Genomic DNA, 25,116 nt, shown 5'->3' with positions numbered 1-25,116 from the left:
ATTTTCTCACCAGATTTCAGCTCTGCCTGGAGCACCTTGCAGGTGGAAGGACAGAGGCTCAAAGCAGAGCAGAGGAGAGGAGAAAGAACAAAGTAAGGAGTTGAATTTCTGATAGAAGCCAGGTCTGTACACAATGTTTTCAGTCAACAGAACTGCTGGATACAAGTGAGCTCCTATAAACCCCCTCATCTGCACATCCACAGCATTTTAAAATATGCTAAATCAGCATAAAAACCTGACCTGCTAGCTTTCTTTAGCAGAAGGAACAAATCTACAGTGTTAGCCTACCATGGGAGAGGGTGTGTGGAGCAGATGTAGCATTGGAGCAAGGCTCAAATGGACAGCAAAGACTAGTGCAACAAATCAGGAAACGGCCCTTAGTGCTTTGAGCAATCAAGCCACAGAAGGAGGTATGGCTGGCCTGAGGACTGGCAATGTGAGAGCTGGTAGCCTTATCCATGCAAATGTAGCAAGAGTTCCTGGTGTCATGTAAAAATGAGGAGCTGAGAGGAAGAGTGCCCCCAACAACAGAAGTGGTGCCCTATGCACCTTTAGCATGGGCTGAATCATGAGTCAGCTAAGAGAGCTAGGAACATGAAAAATATTAAGCAAGATGAGGTATTTTTGGCAGAGGAACAGGCAAATGTTCCCTCGTTAGTATGGGGAACAGGCACAAATGCTTAAAGTGCAAGATGTTTGGATTTTTACAAGTCTCCCTTGCTCTACAGTCAGATCTAGCTACAAAGTTGGCTGGCAGATAGAGAAAAAGGCTTGAAGAAGGCCTTGGCAAGGGCTATTTCAAAACMGGCAGGATCAGGCCTAAATTAGAGCTGCAGAAAGGGCTGTGCAAGTCTGGCATTAGGCAGAGCAGCCAACTCTAGGGAGGTTCAGCCTGGGCTTCCCATGTGTGAAGCAAAGTGAAGAAAAAAAAGGGAACTTAAGGCTGGCACATCCGCATTCAGTAAGGGCAAAGACATGAAGAGTACAGCTCTGCATACATGTTTTTCCAGACAAGCATTGGAATAATGTTGATTTTTTTTTATTGTTTGTTAACTAACAAGGAGGATATAGCACAGTTGTTCTTCCCTTTGAAYCCCAAGAAAGACAAGTGAGGAGAGCCAGTTAAAGGCAGATTTCAGTAGTTTTTATTAGATGGGCTTTTCACCTCTCAAATACGCTCGAGGGCCATTTTCATGAAAAAATCCACACTTCARTGTGTCAACAGGTGCTGTCTTTTTTATTTCTCCACAATGCTGGGGTGGGTAAGACACTTCCTGGCGCCATCATTTTTGCAGAGAGCTTTCTATGTGACACTCAATCTAGAACAATGGCAATCAGAGCAGGTTTCATGGTAGTAGGAAACCTACTTTCACCCTTTAATTCACAGGGTCATTACTCTTCCTACTGTTTATGCAACTCTCACCATGGAGATGTCTCCAGGACAGGAATAAGAGCCTGTTTATAAGAAYTGAAGGCAAGTCCTTTGCAGCAAGCAGCTGTTCCTGGTAAACAAGCATCTGCAGCCTCACACAGATTCATCTCAGTGAGGTGTGCCAGGACAAGGATACAGAAGATCACTTCCAGCTCTGTCATCTGCCCTCAGATGCAAGCAATTTCATTCAGTGACACACCAGCCTTTAGGAAAGGCCATATAGCAGGAGTCTTGCCAAAGCAAGGCAACAAAGTAGGACAAGACCAAACTCACTTAAGACTTGGTCTACAAAGAAGGAACAGGCTAGGGAACATGGTCACTTCACAGTATGCTAGCACAGCTCTTTCCTAGTCCCAGCTTACAATGGATTTTGCTCTCCATAAGATATTGGCAATTTGCAAAGACCAAAGTCAACCATATAAGAGGAACTGAGAAAGATGCCTGAAGCTGTTCGGAGGTCTTACAAGCAGCCTAGCTCCTGGTTTGCTTGAAGCACATTGATCTTATCCTTGCACCTCCAGTCCAGCTCAGCTTGAACACCACAGCCAGGTTTGGGGAGAGCAGCCCAAGACTGACTTGCTTCATATGTGGGAAGCTGCTGCTTTCAGACTGATGGTCTCAGGAAAGACAACCCAGCAGGTTTCCATCGCCAGAGTTCAAAGCGTAGCTCTCCCCATTTCATTTATTCCTCTTAACTCACTTTGGTTTCCTCATCCTCAGAGAAATTAAGGAATGTACAGATTGCGGACCAAATGCAAAGGCTTCTATTAGGCCCAGCAGTAACTTTTTGAAAGAGTACTTTATCTAGCGAGACTAATCAAATCTTGCTTGTTGGAGAAAGATTTATCTCTACAAGACAAGGAGCTATCATGCACAAAACATASGGAGATTGCCACTGTTATAGTGTTGTAAGCCTTTATGCTAATGAGAGCGCTGCAGCAGAATAAAGATTTTCTTGTGCCTGCAGAGGCCAGATAGACATAATCACTACTACATAAGCTTTCTGGATAGGATAGCTAGCTAAGGATGAATCCCACTTCCTTCAAGCAAGGCCAGACTGGGCTCGTTCTCTCATTCAAATGCAATCTCTAATTAATCCTAGTTTTTTTTTAAAAAAAGAAAGGAAAAACAAGAACAAAAACRGAGGGATACAGAAAGAAAGAGACAGAGAGGAATAAATCTTACCACTTCCTTTTCCTGGAGAAAATAGTTATGGCTTAGTCAATTTTGTCCAAGAGATTAGTCAATTTTGACTAAGAGACTATARTTCCAGTACCAGGATAGCTGGAAAAGCATCTCCTCACTTTTAGAGRATGCAACACTTGTTTTTCTGTGCCAGGCCCCAAAAAGAATGCATCTGCCCTCATTAACACAGTTGTACTAAGACCATAGCAGAGGTCCTGGCTACTCTGCCATTTCCTCCCARGCCCAAAGGATTAGATTTATTAGGGTGGTAGCAGTTTGCTCAGGTACCTCCAGCCACTTGTTTAATAGAGCAGCTTTTGTCATCCTTCTCCTCATTTCCTATTAGATTCTCACCAGCCTCAAATGTTTTCAGCATGCTCTGATTCCTCCTTGAGAAGACCATTAGCCTGCTGTGTGTTTGAGCACCAAAAGCATTTTTAACCTTCAGTAGCTCTCAATGCAGCTAGTAAGGGGAGCAGACTATAAGGCATATGTCAGAACACAGGAGCTGGTCACAAGTCTTATTGCAGTACACTTGACATGGAAAAGAGACTGAGACATAGGATGGCTGGATGGGAGACTGGAGACAGGCAGAAGAACTGACAAGCTTCCTAGTGAGGGCAAGTCTCTTGCACTAGCTCACTGGGAACACTCAGTAGGACTTTAGAGGAGAAGGCACTGCATAGAGGCTCTATAKAAGCTACAGGTAGCAATCCAGGGCTGTAATTAGAAGGTGGCACCCAATCTCAAGCCTCCAACCTAGTTTTCACCAAAGCTATAGCAYAACTCTTGAGCAAGACCATACACTCCTGCTTTGGGCTGCTATCTGCTGATAGAGGGAGGAGATTATGAAAAGACTGGCTGTTCAGCCAGAATCAGTTTCACATATATAGTTACACCCTGCCTCATTCTTCCTTTCACCCACTATATTGAGGTGTGTTACTTTCCACAAATTCACATTCACAGAAATACAATTCTGGTTGACATTTAGAAGTGTCAATAACATCTCAGACTAAAGTAGAACTTCTTAATAAAGATAGAAAAGCATCATCAAGTGTAGAAATACTCACAGCAAGAATCCGTCTATATGCAGCTGTACTTTAGTACTGGCATGCAATCCTGAAGTAACACAGTTCATCYGGTATAACTCCTGATCACCCACAAAGACAACAGTAGTATTTGTAGGTGCTTTCTGGCACAGGCACACAGAGACAGAAGTCCTAAGTCAACTCTAACTTCACAGAAGAGAGATGTTACCTTATAGCTTACTGGAGTCCAAGACAACCAGGACTACTCTCAAGCAAACTYGCACTCTCCAGCACACCTGTTGCACAGGTAGCATTCAGTGCAACACAACTTAAACTGGGGAACATTCACAGAACACAAGAACAAGGTCAGGCTAGGACAATGCATGCAGAACCCCCCCAAAAAGGGGGGGGGGGGGGCGAAAAGGGGTTTGTTCTAGCAGTAGTATATTAGAGAGAGACCATTTTCACTTCCAGATTTGTTTTGGTCTCAAATAGGCACAGAGATACTTGGAGAAGACACAGGAGAACCAAGGTGACCAACCTTGGGGATAGCTGTCCATGGATGCTGGAATCAAGGAGGAAGAACAAAGCACACACATGCAAAAGCAGTCTACAGGTACTTGGAGAATTTATGTTTTCTTCCTTTTGGAATTATTTAGGCACAGCCACTGATAAACAAAACATGCAAAAAAAAAATTACAGTGGCCCAGTGAATACTAGGAAAGTCTTTTTGTTGTTTAAACAAGGGGAGCACATAAAATATATGAAAGCTCATCACGTGGGAGCTTTACAACTTGGCTCAGTGGTATTTGGGCAGAGCCCTAAAGGGCCACCCCAAGACAGTTAGGGYTTCTCCTTCCCCCACTTACTAATCTAATCATAAAGAGTCATTGTCTTACGGCAGATAGGTTGGGTTTTTTATTGCTTTCTGCTCCAGGATACTGAATAAACTGTAAACAATACTGCAAATGGTCACAAAGCATGACTAATGACAGAACATTGCATGACCTGCGTTTCTCAGGAATCCTCTGAAAGGCTTGCCAGACTGTAGTTAAACAGCTGCTCTGTGAAGGGTCATGAGGACAGCCCTCCATGTCAACAGTGAAAYGCAGGGATCAGCAGGCTAATAACAAAAAGCACAGACCCCGGAAAGCATGTAGCAAGGAAGAATARGGCTGTGGTTCAAGTAGTTTTGCTTCCCCTAATGCCCTGACTACTGGACTGTTCGAAAGGAGATAATAAATTATAAACCACGAGCCTTCCACATGCAGGCAGAAGGCTGCATCACATCAGGGACAATGATCCAGGGACCTGCAATTTTGAGTGAATGAACCAAATCATTGAAAGTTATTCAGAGCACAAGTGACTAAATCCACAGTGCTCTGTGTCAGTACAGTCTGTGCACCAATTATAGCAGCATTATTCACTGTGCATCATGCACACTTGTTACATGATCACATCTTAAAGCACACAGAATGGATCAAGGTATTGCTCAAGCAACTTTACCCTTTTCCAGAGCCAGCATTAGACTTAAATGCCTCTTTAGCCTGGAGAAGAGAAGACTGAGGGGGGATCTTATCAATGTCTATAAGTACCCGAAGGGAGGGTGTCAAGGGGATGGGGCCAAACCCTTTTCAGTTGTCCCGTGTGACAGGACGAGGCGAAATGGGCAAAAACCACAGGAAGTTCTGTGAGAGTATGGCGGGGAATTTCTTCACTGTGAGAGTGACAGAGCAGTGGAACAGGTTGCCCAGAGAGGTCGTGGAGTCTCCTTCTCTGGAGATATTCAAAGCCTGCCTGGATGCAACCCTGTCTAACATGCTCTAGGTGGCCCTGCTGGAGCAGGGAGGTTGGACTAGATGAGCTCCAGAGGTCCCTTCCAACCTTACCAATTCTACGATTCTATGACAAAGCAGGGCAATTAAGCCAGCAAGTGGGTGCCCTATTAAGCAGATCAATGAGAGTATTTCACATTAATAATTTACAACTTCACAGTACTACTGAGGCTGCAGTAGCCTTTCAAATCCAAGTAGCCAGGAATATTCTCAGCATTAATCTATATTTAGCTGCATCTCCGCATGATTTTTACTATCTTTTAGTTAGTCTAGGTCCCTTGGGATACTGACCTCAGATCCCAGCGGCATCATCCAGAAACATGAGCGCTCATTCAGCTTACTGCTAGCTGTGTTAAAGGCTAATGGGGGCGGAGGGGAAGCTAGATGAAGTGCTTTAACTTTGAGGCTTTATGAATATGATGCCATGTTCTAGACACACAAGCCTCTTTAAACCCTAGAGAGAGTTTTAACACCTTGCAGCCTTGTGCAAGAGTCTCCAGTTGCTTAACACTTGCTGCTCTAAAGCTTGATCTTAGAGCTTCAGAAATACTAGGCTAGTAAGCAAGGTTGAGCCCTAGCACTCTGCAGTGGGCTGAGCAGACTTTAGTACTAATTACATTTTAAATATTGACCAGAAGTATCTAATCACGTTGCATTCATATAAACCAGTCTCAGAAGCCCGACTTGCACAAACTATTTTCTCACCTTCCTTACATATAAATCACTAACATTGAGAATGTAATATAAAAATCATTAGAGCATATAAAAGGAAATAAGAGGAAAGGCTGCATTGTTGCCCTCAGAACTGACTGAAACAGTTAAGAAAGCTGAAAGACTTTAACAGCCAAAACCCACTTTTCAGTGAACACATGACCTAGGTCTGGTCAACATGCTGAACATCACTATGAACACAGATCTACTGTTAGCACCATCACTCAAGCCTGACATGTAGTAAAACATGCCAGGTGGATACATGTTTTTGCTAGGCCTCTAAGCATTGCAATACTTCATCACAACCATTTGTTAGACTTGAAACTTGCATGTGGAATACATCTGGAAGAGAGGACTAAGACCTGAGAAGCACGAATCCCCCAAAAGAGTTCAAAAGCAGCATCTTGGCCTACCAGGCCTCCTTGCCAGTCTAGAGCACTGAGTGAGGCTAACTGATGGAGAGGTAGAAGAAAAATGAAGTCGCTAGGATCCAGCACCAGAGGACCCTGAGAATAGCTTCATTCAGGGAGTAAAACACGTTACAAGGGGACAGGAGTGCTGGGTTGAGTGCTCATTCAACTTAAGGCAGTGTATGCTTGTGGCCTTCTGGAAAAGTTGCAACCACACATAAATCCATCTTCCTTCCCTACTTTATATCTCTAACAGACAGGCTCTCCAGCTTACGGCAAGGAAGACTGCAAGACAGAACACAAGGAAATTTCAAGAACTGTTCCTGCAAGCTGTAGAATCAACACTGAAACGCAGTTTAAATGACATCTGAAAAGATGTCCACACACTGCTATTGTGTGAAAGGACTTCAGCATAGATTGGGATGCTACCCAGGGGGCCATATAGTCTCACCTACAACAGCTTGCATGCTACAACCTCTTCTCAGGATTACAGAGCTTCATTGCAAAGACTGACCTTTCTTAATGAAACATGGTTTTACATACAAAGCTCACCACTAGCATTTTTCTGCTCCTTTACTATTGCCCATAACATTTTGCTAGCTCGTCTAATCATTACTACGCCTCATAGGGCTTGCTAGGCACCATGCTAAAAGCTTCCAAGTGAAGAACAGGCCCAGTCAATGAGAATACCATTATGCTGTTCCAGTTCATGGCAGCTGGCCAAGGGAAATGTTTGCTGGATCCTAGAGGCTTAGAAAAAGAGGATCCTCCTTAATGTAATACAGCATTATTCACCTCCTTTCAYAGAGTATGCTGCCGTTTCTGATTAGGGCACCCAGAGTCACACAGTTTTGAAAGACGGACTTCCACAGCCACCACTTTGGCATACAGTAAGTTATACCAGTTTCCTTTAACTGATAAAAGAATCCAGAACCAGTATGCAAGCAAATGAGACCTGCATCCATTGGGTGGGCACAAGAGCAGCTACATTTCTAATGCTACTACCCAGAGTCTGTAACCATTTGCACACCATGAGCTACATGCTCTCTTGAGTGTTGTATAATCCCTTTAAGAACTTGGCTTATCAGTTCAACTTTACACTCCCTTCAAACAGGGAAGCTGTTCGATGCCTACACTTCTCTGCCTAAACCATTTCTGCTAGAAAAGGCTTGTAAAATGTTTATTGCAGGATCCCCAGAGCTAGTGTAATTTTTGCTACCTGATCCCCCTGACAGCCAAGGATTCAGCAACTAATTGAAAATAGTATAGTGCAGTTTTAACCACAGCAGCACTGGGAAAAAATCCTTCAGATTGTTGCACTTGCCCAAATAAGCTGCAAGTGTCTATAATGCTGATGTTATTTCTTCTGTAAGAGAGAACTTCAAAAGGATGTTGCTATATTCTCTAATCACATGCACTGTGGTAGGATGCATACTCCAGTATATCTAAAATAAAACACAAGCAACTTCCTACTCYGCAGAAGAGTATTATTGCTCTTCTAGAGTCAAATTATTACAATCACTGCTTAAGCAGAAAACTGCTATTGTAAGATTAAGTTTGAACTCAAAGTCATGCAGCAGAAACCAGATCTATCCAGTGCAAAGGAGAGGCAGAACAGGAACAGGTCAGGGAAAAGGCGGTAGAAGAAAGTGCCATCTATGAAAAGGCATGTGCAAGGGGGAAAGGAACATGCAGCCTCATCAAAAGCAGGTTTCGTGACCACAAAGACCCAAAAGCCAAGTTCACAGCTTCATCCTCAGGGCAAGGAGGACCCTGTTCCCAAGATATAGCAGACTGGTAAGGTAAAGGCAAATAATGATCTTGTCCGACTCTGATAATGGACTGAAAAGATGTGTTTAAAGTGATATACACTCACCCAGGTCCACCCTCACTCTGATGGTAGATTCCTTGAAAACTGTTTTAGCAGAGTTACTAACAACTCCTCCCAGCCTGAACACAAGATCAAACACCTCTCTGCTGCATGGCTCAAGGGGCCAAACAACTGCAAGAGTCCTCAGGTCAGGCTGCTGTGAATCCACACTTTCAGAACCTGGGAAAAAGCTGTGCTGAAGCAAGGGCAAAAAGCTTTTTGTCCCCCCCTGGAAAAATACTACCTTAAGCAGACAATCTGATCAGACTACAGCTGACTAGAGTTAGGCCTGATCCTGTGACTACAAATAAAGATTCCTATTGAAGCATATATAAGGACACTGTAAAGAAAGAGAGACAGAACACGGCATTGTGTCAGGCTAACATAAAGAACAAAGACTTCACAGAAAGGCAGGACAGTAGATCATAGAGAAGAACCTAAAAACCACTTCAATCCCATAAGTCAATACGGGCTTGTCGAATTCAGGAAGTGGGTTTTGCTGTTTCAAGTACACTTAATACCTGTTTGTTGCTGTCCTACAGCATGTCTTTACATTCCCTCAGCCAAACAGTCAGTTATTTGTGTTGGAGCAGAGATGTTGACAGCCAACATGTGTCTATCAGTCAGAGCTATTATGAGTGGTATAAAAACATAGGGAAGTACAAGCAGTCATCCATCGGAGAGCTGCATAGCAAAACTGCCCGATACAGAGCTAGCAGGTGTTTTATAGAGTCTACAGCAGGTTCAAAGAGTATCTCAAGGTGAGCTTTCTTGTTGCAGTATGCAGTGAGAGAGAAAGCCCACTACAGCCACTGCATGAGAAAACAAAAGGGAAATTAGCCAAGATGCTAAATATTTTGGTACTAACAATGCTACCAYGGGAGAGCTCCTAGACAAAACTGGAGCTAGGAAAGAGCATGGTGCCAGGAGGGAAGGCACAACAGGACAGACAGACATCAATGACAGCAAGGGGCTTGTGGAATGGAGATCTCACTTTGAAGATGTCATATAGCTGCCCTCCTGTCTCAGTTTTCTTTGTGTGCTTTTCAATACTGCTCTTTCCCTTTAGCTCTGCAGGCAAGTTAATTCCTCTCCACCTGCACAGGTGCTCAGTCCCTGCATAGGGCCTTGTGCATGCCCTGGTGCAGGCAGACACGGAGCTGGAGTGCCACCTTCTGGCAAGTCACAGGCAGCACTGCAACACATCTCTGGCCCTCCTCAAAGCACAGTGGTGAAGGGCACATGAAGAACATGCATCCTCTTTGTGCTCCAGATCTCTCCCACTGCCTACTCACTCTCAGTCTGAAGTCAGAGCTTTAGATGTCATCTAACTGTCATGGCAACACTGCTGCTTTTCCGTCCCACGTCCTCACTTAGTTCATGGACCACTTGGAAGAGGCAGGAAAAACTACATAACACAATTCCACGCMGGGATAAACTGCACAGCTTTGGCAGGCTGGCTCTGGAGCGATCAAATGCAACAAGGACTATACCCGGCCCTAAGATCGAACAGTTCCCTAGATCTTCTCAGCAACATGCCCTGAAGTCAAGGTCTGAGCACCCTCCAGAAAAAGGTAACTCTGGAGAGCATACATGTGGATCAACTCACAAGCTCACAGCGTCCAGCAATACACTCATTAAGAACGAAGCCTGACTTTATGCTTGATTCACCTCACRGTACCAGTCATCTACAGCCTGTCCACTTTCAGCAAGGCATTATCCAAGCATTTAAAAAAGTCTTGATGTGCCTGTCTTGTGTGAGATTGTCCAATACTGTTACAAAGGCCAAAAACAAAGGCATTCAAAAGCATCCTATAGCACCGAACTTCACAGCTGAACTGGGCAYGCTACAAAACATTTTCTTTTGTTTAAGCCTGATATTGACTCCTCACACCTCAGTCTGAGTTAGATGAAAGATACTGACACAAGTACACGCTGCTAGCCTCTTAAGAGCTATTGCCACCCTAATTATTTGGGACGTGAATGGAAAGCCTCATGCTGTCAGTAATACAATGCACTGTGAAACTTCTGTTAGGTGCAGAGGATTCCCCTCTCCCAAGCCAAGACCTACTAAAACCATAGGAGCAGTTTCAGGGAACAGAACACAGACTGGAATGGACTCCAAGAAGTCATCTCTCGTCTGCCCTTTTTCCTCAAGCCCAGATACTAACATGTTAGGATTATCAACAGAAAGTTTTAAGACCACCTGAGCAAAAGTGACACCCCTCCAAACTCTCTKCATTTGCTATCCTCATTTTTCTGTTTTGACTCATTTGTAGTGTCATTAGATTAGAATTTCTAGTACATTGCCAGGCTCTTCAGCTTGGACCAGCTGCATCTGATAAGCACATTCTCTATTTCACTCGTACGCCATTAGTGTGGTAAGTGCAAACCCAGGGGTGATCCCTCAATCCTTTCACTGGCAGTGCAGCACTAGAACTTCTGACTGGAAAAGCCATGGCATCTCCATACTCAGAGGTTTTCAAAACACCTATACAAGACTGAGCAACTTGATTTAGCTTTAAAGTTAGCTCTGTTCTGAGCAGAAAGTTAGACTAGAGATCTCCTGAGGCTAYGGTTTTCCTGCAATTTTGTGAACAGCCAACTTCTTCAAGTACACTTTCCAGGAAACTGAACAAAAATTTCATCAAGAGCAAAACAGATGGAGACCACATGACTCTTAAGCCATGCACAGTGCTTGATCTGTTCAAAAGCAAATTATGCTGCATGACTGGTAATAAGACTACCAGGGATTGTGATATAGCTTTGCTGCAAGAAATTACTGTTCAGGACTACTAAAGTGATGATGCTCATCTCCCCAAAATAACAACCCACCCTGAACAGTAGGTGTCAGGAAGGAGGATTTTTGGAATAAACTTTGCAAAGGAATTTGTTACCGACCTGAGGCAGCAATCTCTGCTGTCAAGCAGAGATTCCCTTACTACTTATTATTTTAAATGACTCCGAGATGTATTTTGACTATTAAATACCCTAACAATAATAAAGATTATATTAAAAAAGCACCTCTTTAAGTTAGATATTTAAAGCATAGAATTAGTAAATGCAGATAAAGACTGTTTGTTTCACAGCAGAGCTTTGCTGATCTCTTGAACAATATTTCAAAAACAAGATCATGCATCTTCCCTGGATTTCACCACCACATTGTCCCATGACCACTGTGGCCCTGTGGCTGCCTCCCACACTTAAAAAAAGTTCAGTGAGAAGTGATCCTTTCCATGGAAACCCTTAACAAAAGGACAAGAAGTACTTCAAACTCACAAATGGAACAAGGCAGGCACTTACAGGATGATACCTAACTTAGGCAAAGCAAATGGAGTAACCAGTATAGGGCTATCAACAGAAACTGAGAGCAGTCAGCAGGACCTCCTGAGAACTAGGTTTGAAGCAAATTTTATGGTGGCTGCAAATCTCAAGCTTCACAAGGCACACAGATTTACCATGAATACCAGTATAGCCCTGCTTTTGCAAGACAAATATCTAACTTAAGGGGGTCAAAAGCTAGCCAGAACTCAAAGTAATTATCAAAAGGCATCATCCAAGATGGTAAGATTTCAAGGATTGACTCCTGTTTATGCAAGACTAGAGCTCTCTGTTTCTAGCCAAACATTTGAAGATCTACAGCAAGGGGTTAAGAGTCAATCAGTTAATTCCTGATGCTTGCCACCGCAGTGATGAGCCATGTAGAAACCATGAGCATGTGCACTGCAGTATTAGGAGACCTATGTATCATGGCTAAATCTAGGATCAACCGAAGTAGGACATAGTTACAGGAGGAGGGCTTGTCTCCTTGTCAGTAGCAACCTTGACCAGAACTATGATGAAATCCAACTGAACTCTTAGATTTTTTGCAGAAAAGGCTCCACAAGAGGGTCACGCTTTAGGAACACTGCTTTTCTGCTTCATCTTCTGCCTTCCTTTAGCCAAGCACTGCAGGCAGTGGCACTAGAAAAAAAAAACTCTTTGGGGAAAAAGAAGAGATGAGAGAAGAAAACTCAAGGAAGAAACAACTTGTACCAAATGGGACCAGTATGCTCAAGAAGAGACTACATAGTAGCAAGAGATACAGATACCAGCACAAAATTGTGTTTTGTTATAAAGGGTTCTTCAAAATCAAGGGGACAAAAGCAGATGATGATCAAAGCTAACTGAAGTTAAGCACAAAGCAACAGCTGTTAACAGTTTTAAAGTTAAGTCATTCGAACAGCTGATGAGAATTAGCCTATCACTTCACCGGAATGTGGACAGTTAAGGTTTTCTGCACAATTTGAGGTGTATATAACATACTAGATAAAGGTCACCTGGACTGCCATAACAGGTGACTGGATTTCCACAACCATCTGAAGGTCTCCTAGCAAAACATGCACTTTGTCATCAAGAGCAGGCATAGTCTGCAAGAGCTTATAATTTATCTTTTCCATGCATTGGTTTTCAAAAGACTATAAAAGGAAAACCATAAGCATTTTAGTCTGCAAGATATTCATGGGTTATGCCGAAGGTACTGCCTTCAAAAAGGTATGACAGAAGCTGGATGAAGAGACCATTAATGATAACTGACGACAGAGACTAGACATTTTTTCAATGTCTGAAGGGCAATACAGGAAAATCATCAGTGGAGGACAGACTACTCAGTATGTCCAGTCTCTAACAGTACTGTTGTCTTTACAGCAAATGCAAAACATTCCAAGAAGTGTTTCAAGTGTTTTGAAAGCTAACCTAAAATAATTAAGTTTGAGAGAGTAGAAGAGATTGCTCTCCAGTGGTTCCAACAACTAACACCACAAGCTAGAAACTGCTTTAATCATTGCAAATGCACCTGCAAGACAGGGGCATGGCCATGTCTTGCAGAAAGTCAACTGCTAAATCCAGATATGGAAACTCAATGCGTTTTAGTGATAGGTATACAGGAAAAAAAGCTCCCTCTTAAAAATAGACTATCGTTTTAGTACAATGACCTAAAAAATTACAGGTATGAGGCACTGGGCTAGAGCAATGAGATAATGGTGCTGTTCAGATATACAAAAGGACAGAATAGGAAGGACAGTGGTAGAGACAGATCTTTAACCAATATTTGCATGTGCAGGGATATCACAGAGAGGCTAAAATTTAAAAACATTCTTGAACCATGTCAAAAGCCTTTCCACATCAGCCCATATCATTTCAAGAAACTCCTGGTGACTGGCAAGGTAATACATACAGTACCGACCACAAGTGCTAGAACAAGTACCACTTGCTAGGGTGCTTGTCATGATCCGAAGCTCATTGTGTCAAATAAATGAATGTCGTATATGAGAGTAGTATGAACTATGCTACTTGAGAATAGAGTGAAGCCTTCTTCCTGAGATGCAAGCTGAAGTCACATCCTAGTGAAACACACACAGAAAAATCACTTTTCTCCATGAGATATTTACTGATTTGAGAAAGCCATTGGTTACGGAGCTTGCAAGCAAAAGTAGAGCTTAAAGGAATAAACTAAGTCTACAGGAAAGGAATACGGTTTTGCTTCCACCTTTCAGATGCAAACTAGCACAACTGATACTTCAGATTCCAGTAATTCCATTTCATTACTGGAACTGACTAAAATGAGTGCTGTACAGGGGGAAGCAGATCAGGAAGGTACAGGTTGTATAAAAAGCTCCAAGAGAAAACACCTGCAAGAACACTGTGCTATTTCAAGACTTCTGCATCAGCTGAACCTATTATGGAAAAGCACATTGAAGAGCGCAGTGTGTTTTCATGCACTGACAAAGACATGCTGTGGCTGCTGCAGCTACATCTTCTCCAGCTGCATGTTCTAGGCCTTATCTTGTTCTCACGGTGGCGTTCATTGCATCCCACTAAACTGGCTAAGGAAACCAAATCTGCCAAAGAGTAACCCCCCAAAGGGGTGGTGGTTCAACTTCTGGCCAGCTCAGCTTCATGAACTGGTTTATGATGGGGCTTAGAGAAATGTTGACTCAATCACTGGGGTGGGATGGCAGGATCACAGCAGCACTGAAGCCTGCAGTGGGAGCAGAAGCCTTTGACAGTCCACTGACATTGTGCAGCTGATTTGAGATCTTCAGATAGGGTCATGAAGAGTTTTACTCATGAAGTTGTAGAAAATGTAGTAGCTACAGGGCTGAGTATGGAAAGCCAGTCTAAAAGCCCTCAAATCTGAAAGAACATCAATGTTTCTAATGTTGTTTATGAACTGCTGGTACTCACGTGATAAAGTCCAGAAAACTTGCTAGTGGCTCATATGCGTGGTTCCTCATATGACGAAACTCCACCACCATCTTCTCTTTCAGCTTGTCATCTATGACAGACACAGTGAGGGGGGAGGCTTCATTGGCCAAGAAATTGCCATAGTCTGTGCTCTGCAGGTGCAGTTTCAAGTCTAAAAAGGAAAGCACAACCCAGTTTTACAGGCTTTGTTTTTTCGGAACATAATTGAGGAAGTTGGAGCTCAGCAATTCTCTAGGCATTCCCTCTCTGAAGGATCAACTAGACAGAAATCATGGCTTACATCATGCAGTTATATGTGCGATCAGTTTTGTCACTGACAACCCCAAAACACAGGAGAAGATCAGGTGTTTCACAATGCTAGCCTTGCCCCATCTTGAATGGGAAATAGTTTTTCAACTAACTGAGTGTATACCTATACTAGCTGTCCAGTGTGCTACACTTCGATTAAGATGGAAGGCTACTACTTTTTAGGAAGTACTAGCTTAAGTTTCTTTTTTTTTTTCTTTTCTTTTTTTTTTTTTTTTTTTTCCTCCGAGATGTTAAGGGCATTAACACTTCCTGTAGTCAGGAGGGCTCTGGTCTCTGGTTTCGCTGAAGCAATCATAGAATGCTAGAATCGGTAAGGTTGGAAGGGACCTCTGGAGATCATCTAGACCTGCTCCCGCAGGGCCACCTAGAGCATGTTAGACAGGGTTGCATCCAGGCAGGCTTTGAATATCTCCAGAGAAGGAGACTCCACAACCTCTCTGGGCAACCTGTTCCACTGCTCTGTCACTCTCACAGTGAAAAAATTCCCCCTTACATTCAGGCAGAACTTCCTGCGGTTCAGTTTCTGCCCATTTCCCCTTGTCCTGTCACATGGGACAACTGAAAAGAGTTTGTCCCCGTCCCCTTGGCACCCTCCCTTCAGGTACTTATACAGACTGATAAGATCCCCCCTCAGTCTTCTCTTCTCTAGGCTAAAGAGGCCCAGCTCTTGCAGCCTTTCTTCATAGGGCAGATGCTCCAGTCCTCTGATCATATTCGTAGCCCTACACTGCACTCTCTCCAGTAGCTCCATATCTCTCTTGTACTGGGGAGCACTTGCTTGAAGAACTGTGTGTCATTGCCTACAAATCTAGGCTGCAGAAAATGAATCTGACGTGGCTCCAACAGGAACAACACTTGCTCAAGATGAAGCCCAAAACAGAGTTGGCTTAACCCAGCCATCTTTGGGCAAATCTGGAAACCTCACTTGACACTTCTGCCAACGTGAAACTCTTCAAAGACAGAAGGCAACATGCCACAAGGCAGGGAATAAGTCAGGAATCCAGTGGATCTGATATTTGATCCAGTAGATCAGACATTTCAAAACTGCTCCAGTTTTCTGCCTGAGGCTCAATTGGAAAATTTGTAACCTTCCCTGTAAGTCCCTCCTGTCCTGCTCCCCTCACCTCAGAGCCTGTTATGCTGAAACCTCCAGTTCCTTTTGGTGTCATCACTGCCTACAACTCAGCTGTTATTTCTGAGACTGCAAAAAGCTGCCTTGCTATTTGGTCACTTCAAACTAGAGACCCACTGCCAGCAACGAATCTACTCAAAAAGTGGGATTTGCTGCACCATCTATTTCAGGAGGTGAGAGATGCATCACATTTAGTCAGATTATAGTCATACAAGTGGCAAGCTATGCCTTACGGCCTCTCCTTCGACAGCTCTGAGCAAAATCCCACGAACTGCTTGGCCACAGCCTTTTGTCCTGCTTGGGAAGGGAGTCAGCCTCAGAGTCTGCACCACAAGAACCAGCACATCGTTACGTTGTAACTGGAATCAGTAACCTGCTTATATAATACTCAGAAATAAGTTTTATAGAGCTAGCCACAAACTTCAGGAACTAGACTTCTCTGCATATCTTAGCATCCAAGAAAACAGAACCTACTTTCCAAAAATTGGACTAGATTTATAAACTCTGACTAAGTGCATCCCATAGCATATCAGTGCCTTAAGCAAGTCTATCCTTCCCCAGTCACTCAACTAGTCACCAAACCCAGACAGCCTGTTTTCATGTAAGAAGGTTCAGGAGTTGTTAGTAGGACTAATTGCATGTCAAGCTTCTCAGTTAAGAACTGACTAATCCTGTGGTTTCACATATCTCCTGCCAGAGAAGGAACTGTCCCAGTAGTGCTATGACTAATAAGTAGACCCACTGCTGAGCAAATCTCAAGCTCTCTAAAAGTCCAAGTTCTTTGCTTGTAACGAGTTCAAATTGAGGTGGAGTTGACCTCTGGCAATGACAGCAGCACCTTAGCAGGGGCAGCTGCCAGAGATCTCGCATACTGCAGGCTGACAAGATGCTGGCTGTTGTCTTCTGCAGCACCTCTTCTCTGGCTGCCTCACATTGCCTGTTGAAAGCAAGAGGCTTAAAGCTAGACACAAGCAACATCTGATGAACTTTTCCAGGTGCTGACTAACAAAAGCATGCTGCCCCAACATTTCTGCCATGTCTGCAATTGTTTTGAGAGGCATATTTGCCTGTTGTGGCGTTTTTCAAATGGTTTCAACACTTTAAGAGACTGAGACAGCATTTGGCAAAGGAGTTCTTCTTGAATTACAACAATACTTTTGTTTTCTCTCCTCCCTCACAAACCTGGGAAGATAGGACCAGGTCACAACTTCCAAGAAACTGCCTCTTGCAAGAACACCATAGCTTGTCAGAGCATCCTCCCCTCTCCCCCCCCCAAAAAAAAAGTCAAGTCAAGTAGTAGATCAGTAAGCTTAAGATTACCAAGACATGCACTTATAGAAACTTTCTTTCAGCTTTCTTTCAGGCATTCCAGTTTTTATGTAGTTGGCCGTATATGTTTAAGGCATAAATACAATTGAAGTTTAGTTCAACAAACTGCTCTGCAAACACTACAAATGGACTTTTCAGTTAACAGAACACATTCCCTTACTTGAGAGACTTCAAGTCCATAGTAATATATCCTTTCTTAAAAGTTTGCTTTGTCCAAAACCATCAAATCAAACCATTATTCAGTATTTYGGGCATCTTCAGTCACAAAAACCTGCCCTGTAAGCATTACTCAGATACTTAGTCATCCATGGCCCCATCAGCTTATGTTTCTGCACTTTCATTCTTCAGTATCTGCCCATGATTGCATGTCAGAGCTTTGGATCAAGTTAAAAGCTTCAAGTACCTTCCAGGAAAGTACTAATTTGTCTTTGCATGCACAGGCGTGAAATTAGCTTTCATATCTTTGAGTTGATGTCTTCACACAGTTGTGTTGTAATCCCAAAATCTCAATCCCAGTGCCCAGGGGTCATCACCGAATATATAGGATTAAAATACGGTATCATGTTAGCCATCTCACTGGCCTAAGGTAGCAAAATAAATGAGCAAGGSATTACATCGCAGTTCACAGATCAGCTGCATCACCTGTATGCCCCTTCAGAACACTGCAGTTTTTACTGTTTGGTTTGTCACTATTTTGTCTGTTTATAACTACTTCAGACACTTCTGAAACTGATTCTCTGTGCAGTATCTGAAGAAAGGATCTGACCTGGGAAACACACAGAAATGCTTCATTCCCTGCAGAATTCAAGAACTGTTCTGTGGTTGTACAAAAGTCCACACAAATATCAAYGACATGCCATCTTCCCATAGCCAGTAGGCAGCAAATTCCACTGCAGCATATTTGGATACATGGAACYGACTTCTATGGTCATTTTTCCCTAATCATTATTGTCTCTTACAGCTCTTCACCTTCTCTGTTCCAAAACTAAGATCTCAGGTCCAAGTGGTAGCCTATATTTCTAGCATAGTCCTTTCTGGGGTTGAATACACCCCTCCCAAAGCTTCTCACTAGGCACTACCAGGTCTTGTTGCCTTAGGAGCCTCCCAACCAGTTATTCCTCTTCTGATCCTTCCCCAGAGATGTGATGACCCCTTCTAGTCTAGCTGCATCTCCACTAAGCTTTACCTCTACAAATCCTTTTCTTCAGCCTGAAATACACTGAACTAAAACATTGCTGTAGTCTTAGAGGTCTGGTATGCTAACAGGCTATTGGAATGAAATTTAGTGAAGCTGTTTAAGGGCTGGGCAGCAAATTATTCAAAAGTTAAGAAAATGAAGACAGTAGGAGTCTCATTTTGCAGGAATTAAGACTGGAGGAAGAAAGGAAGAAATACAGGACATAAATCACCGACAAACTGAAACTTGACGGAAGCACTGACATTGTCAGAAGCACTGACAACGGAGGAGGCTGGACAAAGCATAAAGTTTAACACAGCAGCCTTTGCCTGTGGTAATTCTGCTGCATTAGTGGCCAGTGTTCACAGGACAGGAATGTGCTATGACTCTTCTGCAGGTCTCATTGTTCCCATATACTCTGCATCTATTAGATGAAGTCTTTTGGGAGCACGGCCAGTCCTCCTGCAGAGGCACAACATACCCTATCAAACAARGTCCAGTTCTTCACAAAGGGCTCCTAGATGTCAGGAGCCATCCTCATACCTTGAAAAGTTAGTTCCTTGTGTACCACGTTAAGGCTTGCCTTCTATGTCTTGCAAGTTTGGGGCTCAGACTGGACCACTTCAGAAATTCAAGATGGATTTAAGTACTGCCACACTTCAGAAGCATCAAGCAGCCTCTCCTTGCTCAGTAATTCAGCAAAGAAGCTGCACAGGAAAGGACCAGTACACTACACACCCTTCCCCAAGACAAGATTATGTAGGGTGCTCCCCCATGGGCTGATGTGCCAAAAATGCACTCGGACACAGTCTTTACCTCTTCTTATAGTGTTACTTCTCTAGAGAAGCTGTCTGCAAAATACTCCCCCTAAGACAGGACATATTGCCAATGMAATTAAGCTGAAAGAGAAACTCAGCTCCAACCCTTTGTGTCCAAGCTCAGCAATAGAACTCAAGAGAAAAGGTTAGCAAGCCTCTTCTGCTCCTCCTTCAGAGGACAGAGATAATGGAGAGCGCTTAGTATGCAACAACATAAAGCATACATAGCCTCCAGGAGGCGAAAAAATTGATTAAGAAAAAAAAAAAAAAGCAACGGGAGCAAAACAGTAAAAGCACTGCATTTGGAGGAAGCCTGTAGCACTCCTTGACATCCAGCTGTTGAAGCCAAGCAGATCACATGCACCCCTCTCTCAGGTAGGTCTTGGCTTTGGTGCATCTAGCCTTCCTTTCACCAGTTAGTGGGAAGACCGACACACTTCACCCCACAATGGCTCAGCTGCGTGTCTTCTGCACCACCAAGCAGACAACAAAGGTAAGACAACATGGATTATCAGAAATGGAGTTCCTGTGAAGAAAATGGTGCATTTCTAGCAGAAGAGTTCTCCTTTTTTAACATAAGAAGCCAACAGTCTGCTTGAAAAAGCAGTCACTGCTTTCTGATCTCTACTTTGTGTATCAGGCAGCCTGTGCTTCAATATCTTTCACCAATCTCTCCTCCATACAGAGAAGAAAGAAGAGGAGAAGGTGGGAGCAGAAATTAATGTCTTTACACTAAAGAAGCATTTAAGACAGCAAGTCTTTAACAATCCACTTTTAGCTGAATAGTCTTAAAGCAGTGCTCACTTTCTGAGCAGCAAGGGCTACACAGAGTAACCCCAGAACCACTCTTCAAGGCTCAGAAAAAAACAAACAAACAAAAAAACACCACCTCAGTAACCCCAAACAAAGTAAGACCCCTCCTGCCCCCCCCCAGCGTTCTAGTCTTATCTTGCTCCATAACATCCAGCCCTGTATCAGTAGCTGTTTAGAGCACATACTTTGTATTGTCACAGACAGATTCATTCTACATGTAACAAGGTTCTGACATGTATAAGGATACCACTCAGGGGAGATCACTCTGTCCTGCAGGAGGTTTAGTGCCAAGTCATCAAGGATCTTCCTTAACTTTTTGCTACTTACCAGGAGCTCACATTTAGGATGCTGTGGAGAGGCTGCTGAGGCTTGCCAGCCCTCAGACAATTACCCTCAGCTGCTCTTCTACACAGGTACCAATGATACTGCCAGGTACTGATACTGAAGTATCAAATGTGACTACATGACTTTGGGGGTATTGCTCAAAGGCATGGGGCCCAGGTGATGTTCTCTCCAAATCTGATCATGGGAGAGAAGGGCCTGAAGAGGACTGAATGGATCCTGCGGGTTAACAATTGGCTACTCAATTGGTGCCAACAACCGAGTTTCAGGTTCTGTTACCATGGGACCCTCTTCAAGGGCCAACAACTGCTTAGTAGAGATGGGATCTACCTGACAAAATGGGGTAGAAGTATCTAAGCCAACAGGCTGGCCAAACTGGTAAGGAGGCCTTTAAACTAGGAATGAGAYGGGCAGAAGAGAATAAGTTAAGCAAGGAAGTATCAAACATGGTTGCAAACCAAAGAGCCTGGGGTGACATAAACCAAAGAGAACTGCTAATCAATAAAATAGAGCTAAGGTGGCATCATCCCATGTGTATGCATGGAAATAAGGAAGTAGTATCTATGCTATCACATTATAGGGAAAAACACCATGCCCCTTCTAGGAAAACAGAATCCCAGAGTGCCTCTCTGAAGTTCTTGTACGCTAATGCATGCGGCACAGGGAACAAATAGGAGGAATTATAAGTTTGTGTGCAGTTACAGGGCTACAGTCTCACTGGGATCACAGAGATAAATGGTGGGATAACTCACACAACTGGAAAGCTGTGATGGATGGATACAGGCTTTTTTGGAAGGACAGGCAGGAAGGTGAGGAAGGGAATTGCCTTTTATGTAAGGGAGCACCTGGAATGCATCGATCTCTGCCTGAGGAGATGAGAGGTTAGCTGAGAACTTATGGACCAGGATTAGTGGGCAAACGAGCATGATCGACATTGTAGTGGGCATCTGCAACAGACCATCTAATCAGGAAGATGACCTTCTTCGGAGAGTTGGAAGAAACTTCACTTTCACAGGCTCTGGTCCTCGCTGGGGACTTCAAGTACCCCGATACCTGCTGGAAGAACACCACAGCAGGGCACAGTTATTTCAGGAGGTTTCTGAAGTGTGCTGATGACAACTTCCTAACACACGTGATAAAGGAGACAACAAGGAGAGGCACTCTGCTGGACCTCATATCTACAAACAAGGAAGAACTGGTCAGAGATTTGAAAGTCAGGAGCAGCCTTGGGTACAATGACCATGAGATGGTGGAACTCAGCATTCTGCAAGGACTGATCAGGACAAAGAGCAAGATCACAACCCTGAGCCTTAGGATAGCAGACTTCTGCCTATTCAAGGACATGCTTGAAAAAATACCATGAGATAYAGCCCTGGAAAAAAGAAGTACCCGAAAGAGCTGGCTCATAGTCAAGGACTACCTCCTCCAAGCTGTAAAATGGTCCACCTCAACAAGCAGGAAATCAAGTAGAGGCTGCAGGAGGCCTGCATGGATGAACAAAGAGCTCCTGACAAAACTCAAACATAAAAAGAAATTGTAAAACAGGTAGAAGCAAGGACAGGTGACCCAGGAAGAATATACAGACACATGCAGGGATGTGGCTAGGAGAGCTAAAGCCCATCTGGAGCTGCAACTGGCAAGGGACATGAAAGGCAACAAGGAAGGCTTCTGTAAGTACACACACAGCAAAGGGAAGGCTAAGAAAAATGCAKGCCCACTGCTGAATGGGGCAGGAGCCCTGGTGACAAAGAACACAGAAAAGACAAAGGCCTTCTTCACCTTCTTTACTTGTAAGACCAGCTCTCAGGAAGCCCAGGCCCTTGAGACCARTGGGGATGTCTGGAGCAAAGACAACTTACCCTTAACGGAGGACGATCAGGTTAAGGTGTACCCTAATAACCTGGACACATACAAGCCCACAGGCCCTGACAAGATGCACCTATGAATGCTGAGGAAAGCTGGCTGATGTCATATTAAAGCCACTCTCAATTACCTTTGAAAGGTCATTGTGATCAGGAGAGGTTCCTGAGGACTGGAAGACAACAAATGTCACTTGTATTTTCAAAAAGTGCAAGAAGGAGGATSCAAGGAATTACAGGCTGCAGGCTGGTCAGCTTTACCTTAATCCTTGGGAAGGTGATGGAGCAATTAATCCTGAATACTGTTTCCAGAAATCTAAAGGACAGGAAGGTGATTGGAATAGTCAGCATAAAGACAAAGAGGAAATCATTTAACTGACTTGATGGCCTTCTATAATGAGATAACTGCTTTAGTGGATGAGGGAGAGAACAGCAGATGTTTTTTACATTGATCTTAGTAAGGCTTCTGACACTGTCTCCTGCAACATCCTCACAAACAAGCTGAAGTGCAGGCTATATAAACGGTCGGCGAGGTGGACTGAAAACTGGCTGAGCTGCTGAGCTCAGAGGGTTGTGGTGAGCAGCATCGAGTCCAGCTGGAGGCCCTGTCACTAGTAGCACCCCCCAGGGGTCAATCCTGGGGCCATTACTGTTTAACATAACGACCTGGATGACAGGATAGAATTTGCAGTAAGTTGGCAAACAGTGTAACACCAGGAGGAGTGGAACATCTGATGATTGTGCTGTTGTTCAGATGGACATCGACAGGCTGGAAAAGTGAGCGGAGAACAAACTCCTGAARTTCAACAAATGAAAGTGTAGACTTTCACCTGGGGAGGAATAACACCATRTACCAGTACATGGTGGGGGTTGACTAGCTTGACAGCAGCTTTGTAGAGAAATATATTGGAGTCCTTGTGGACATYGACTTGAACATAGGCCAACTATGCGCCCTTGTAGCAAAGAARGTCAATGGTATGCTGAGCTGCATTAAGAARAGAGTTGCCAGCAGGTCAAGGGAGGTTATTCCTCCCCTATCCTCCCCACTGGTGAGGCCACATACATACTGTGTCCAATTCTGGCCCCCTCAGTGTAAGACAGACATGGATTTACTGGAACAAGTCCAGTGAAGGGCCAAAGACAATTGACTGGAGTGTCTCTCATATGAGGAGAGAGAGAGTTGGGACTGGTTAGCCTGGAGAAGAGAAGGCTCGGGGCGGGGTGGAAATCTTATCAATGTGTATAAATGGAAAGATGTAAAAGGATGGGGATATATTCTTAGTGCTGCCCAGTGACAGGCGATGGGCACAAACAGAAACACATCTGCAGTAACTTGCATTGTCCAATCTAGTTCACTGCTTGAATTTCAAAGCTTATCTTAAAGCAAACTAAAGCTCTCACACAGAAGTACTCCAAGACGCAAAGTGAAAGGTTTCAGGGAAAGATTATAACACAAAGGGAAAAATGAAGTAGATAAGGGGGATTRTGGGCCTGAAAGCCTATCAGTATCTCTGAAGGCTCCAGTTCCCTTTTTTGAAGACGATATGAAAGGAAGCTATTGTTGACAAGATGCAGAGAATTCATATTACCAGAGCAATTTGCATTAACTGTTCATACTCATCCTCCAACAGGAGTGGGCTGCTCTTATTTCAAACCATCAAATTTACTCATGCAAGTCACTTTATCCACAGAGCAAGTCATTTCTATGGCTTTGTAGAGGCAATATTGAGCTCATGGCTCCCAAACTCCACTGTTAGGTCTCCTGGCAGGCCTGCCAGGATCCAGCGCAGAGAAGAGGTRTACCAGCTTACCATATTTATACCTCTCATCAGGTGTGATGAGGTTCTGCTTATCACTGTCAAAAAACCCAAGGACTAATTCCYAGTAATGATGAAAAACCATCATATTGCTCCATGTTAAAACTAGACATTTCTAACAGTTAGTAACAAGTTGAGAAAAGCTATTAGAAGTGAAAACAGTGGGAGAGTAGACCCCAGTGGAGAGCAGTGCTACAAACTCACTATATGGGGCCTCAACAAGTTCCATAGCTGCAACAGCATTACACAGGGAGCCAGATCTTTAGATGGATATAGCTGCCCTAGAGCAGATGCGACATCAGATTACYGTAATCCACAACTACCTCAGAAATCACTGAATGCAGCACTGTAGAAAGCAAGAATGAAAGACCAATACAATTTGTATTTCCACAGATTACAGCCACCTATGTACCAATCTCTAAGGCAAGTGATGCCCAGGATGGGGTGAAACGTCCTGCTGCCGGGTTTTATCACACCAGTCARCTTCCCTACACTGGCATATCAGAAAGAAGTCTGTGACCCAGGTTGAGTTTCCTATACTGTTGCTGTGGAACCAAGAGGAATATTAGAGCTGAAGAGCCTGGAAATAAGAGATTAGTGAACACTGCCTTGAAGATAAAGGAATTCCTGTTTCTAAAGAAGATGCTTCTGTTCACTTTCTTGGCTCCATATACGTTTTGTAGTACTGACCATGAAAKATCAACAATAAGGCTTGCTTATAACCTATATATTCCAACACCTGACTGAATTTCATTTCCTAAAGTTGCACCACTGTTCAACTCTATCAACAGCTTTTTATTCTC

General features: G+C 43.6%; 1 protein-coding gene across 1 annotated transcript in view; it reads right to left on the bottom strand.

The window, feature by feature from the left end:
- The window catches only part of ATP6V0D1 (ATPase H+ transporting V0 subunit d1), a 33,302-nt gene extending 11,687 nt beyond the window's left edge, over positions 1 to 21,615 (bottom strand). The window contains exons 1-2 of the mRNA XM_085314526.1: positions 21,596 to 21,615; positions 14,697 to 14,868 (exon numbers count right to left, since the gene is read on the bottom strand). Coding sequence (XP_085170652.1) covers positions 14,697 to 14,767 — 71 coding nt within the window. The 5' untranslated portion in view covers positions 14,768 to 14,868; positions 21,596 to 21,615. The remainder of the gene's footprint in view (positions 1 to 14,696; positions 14,869 to 21,595) is intronic.
- Between the last annotated feature and the right edge of the window lie 3,501 nt (positions 21,616 to 25,116).

The sequence above is a fragment of the Rhea americana genome, unplaced genomic scaffold (genome assembly GCF_003343005.1).
Source record: "Rhea americana isolate MKP2758 unplaced genomic scaffold, rheAme1 scaffold_406, whole genome shotgun sequence".
In the NCBI taxonomy this organism is placed as follows: Eukaryota; Metazoa; Chordata; class Aves; order Rheiformes; family Rheidae; genus Rhea; species Rhea americana.
Note: the sequence above shows the minus strand (reverse complement) of the source record. Positions and strands in the feature narration are given on the sequence as shown.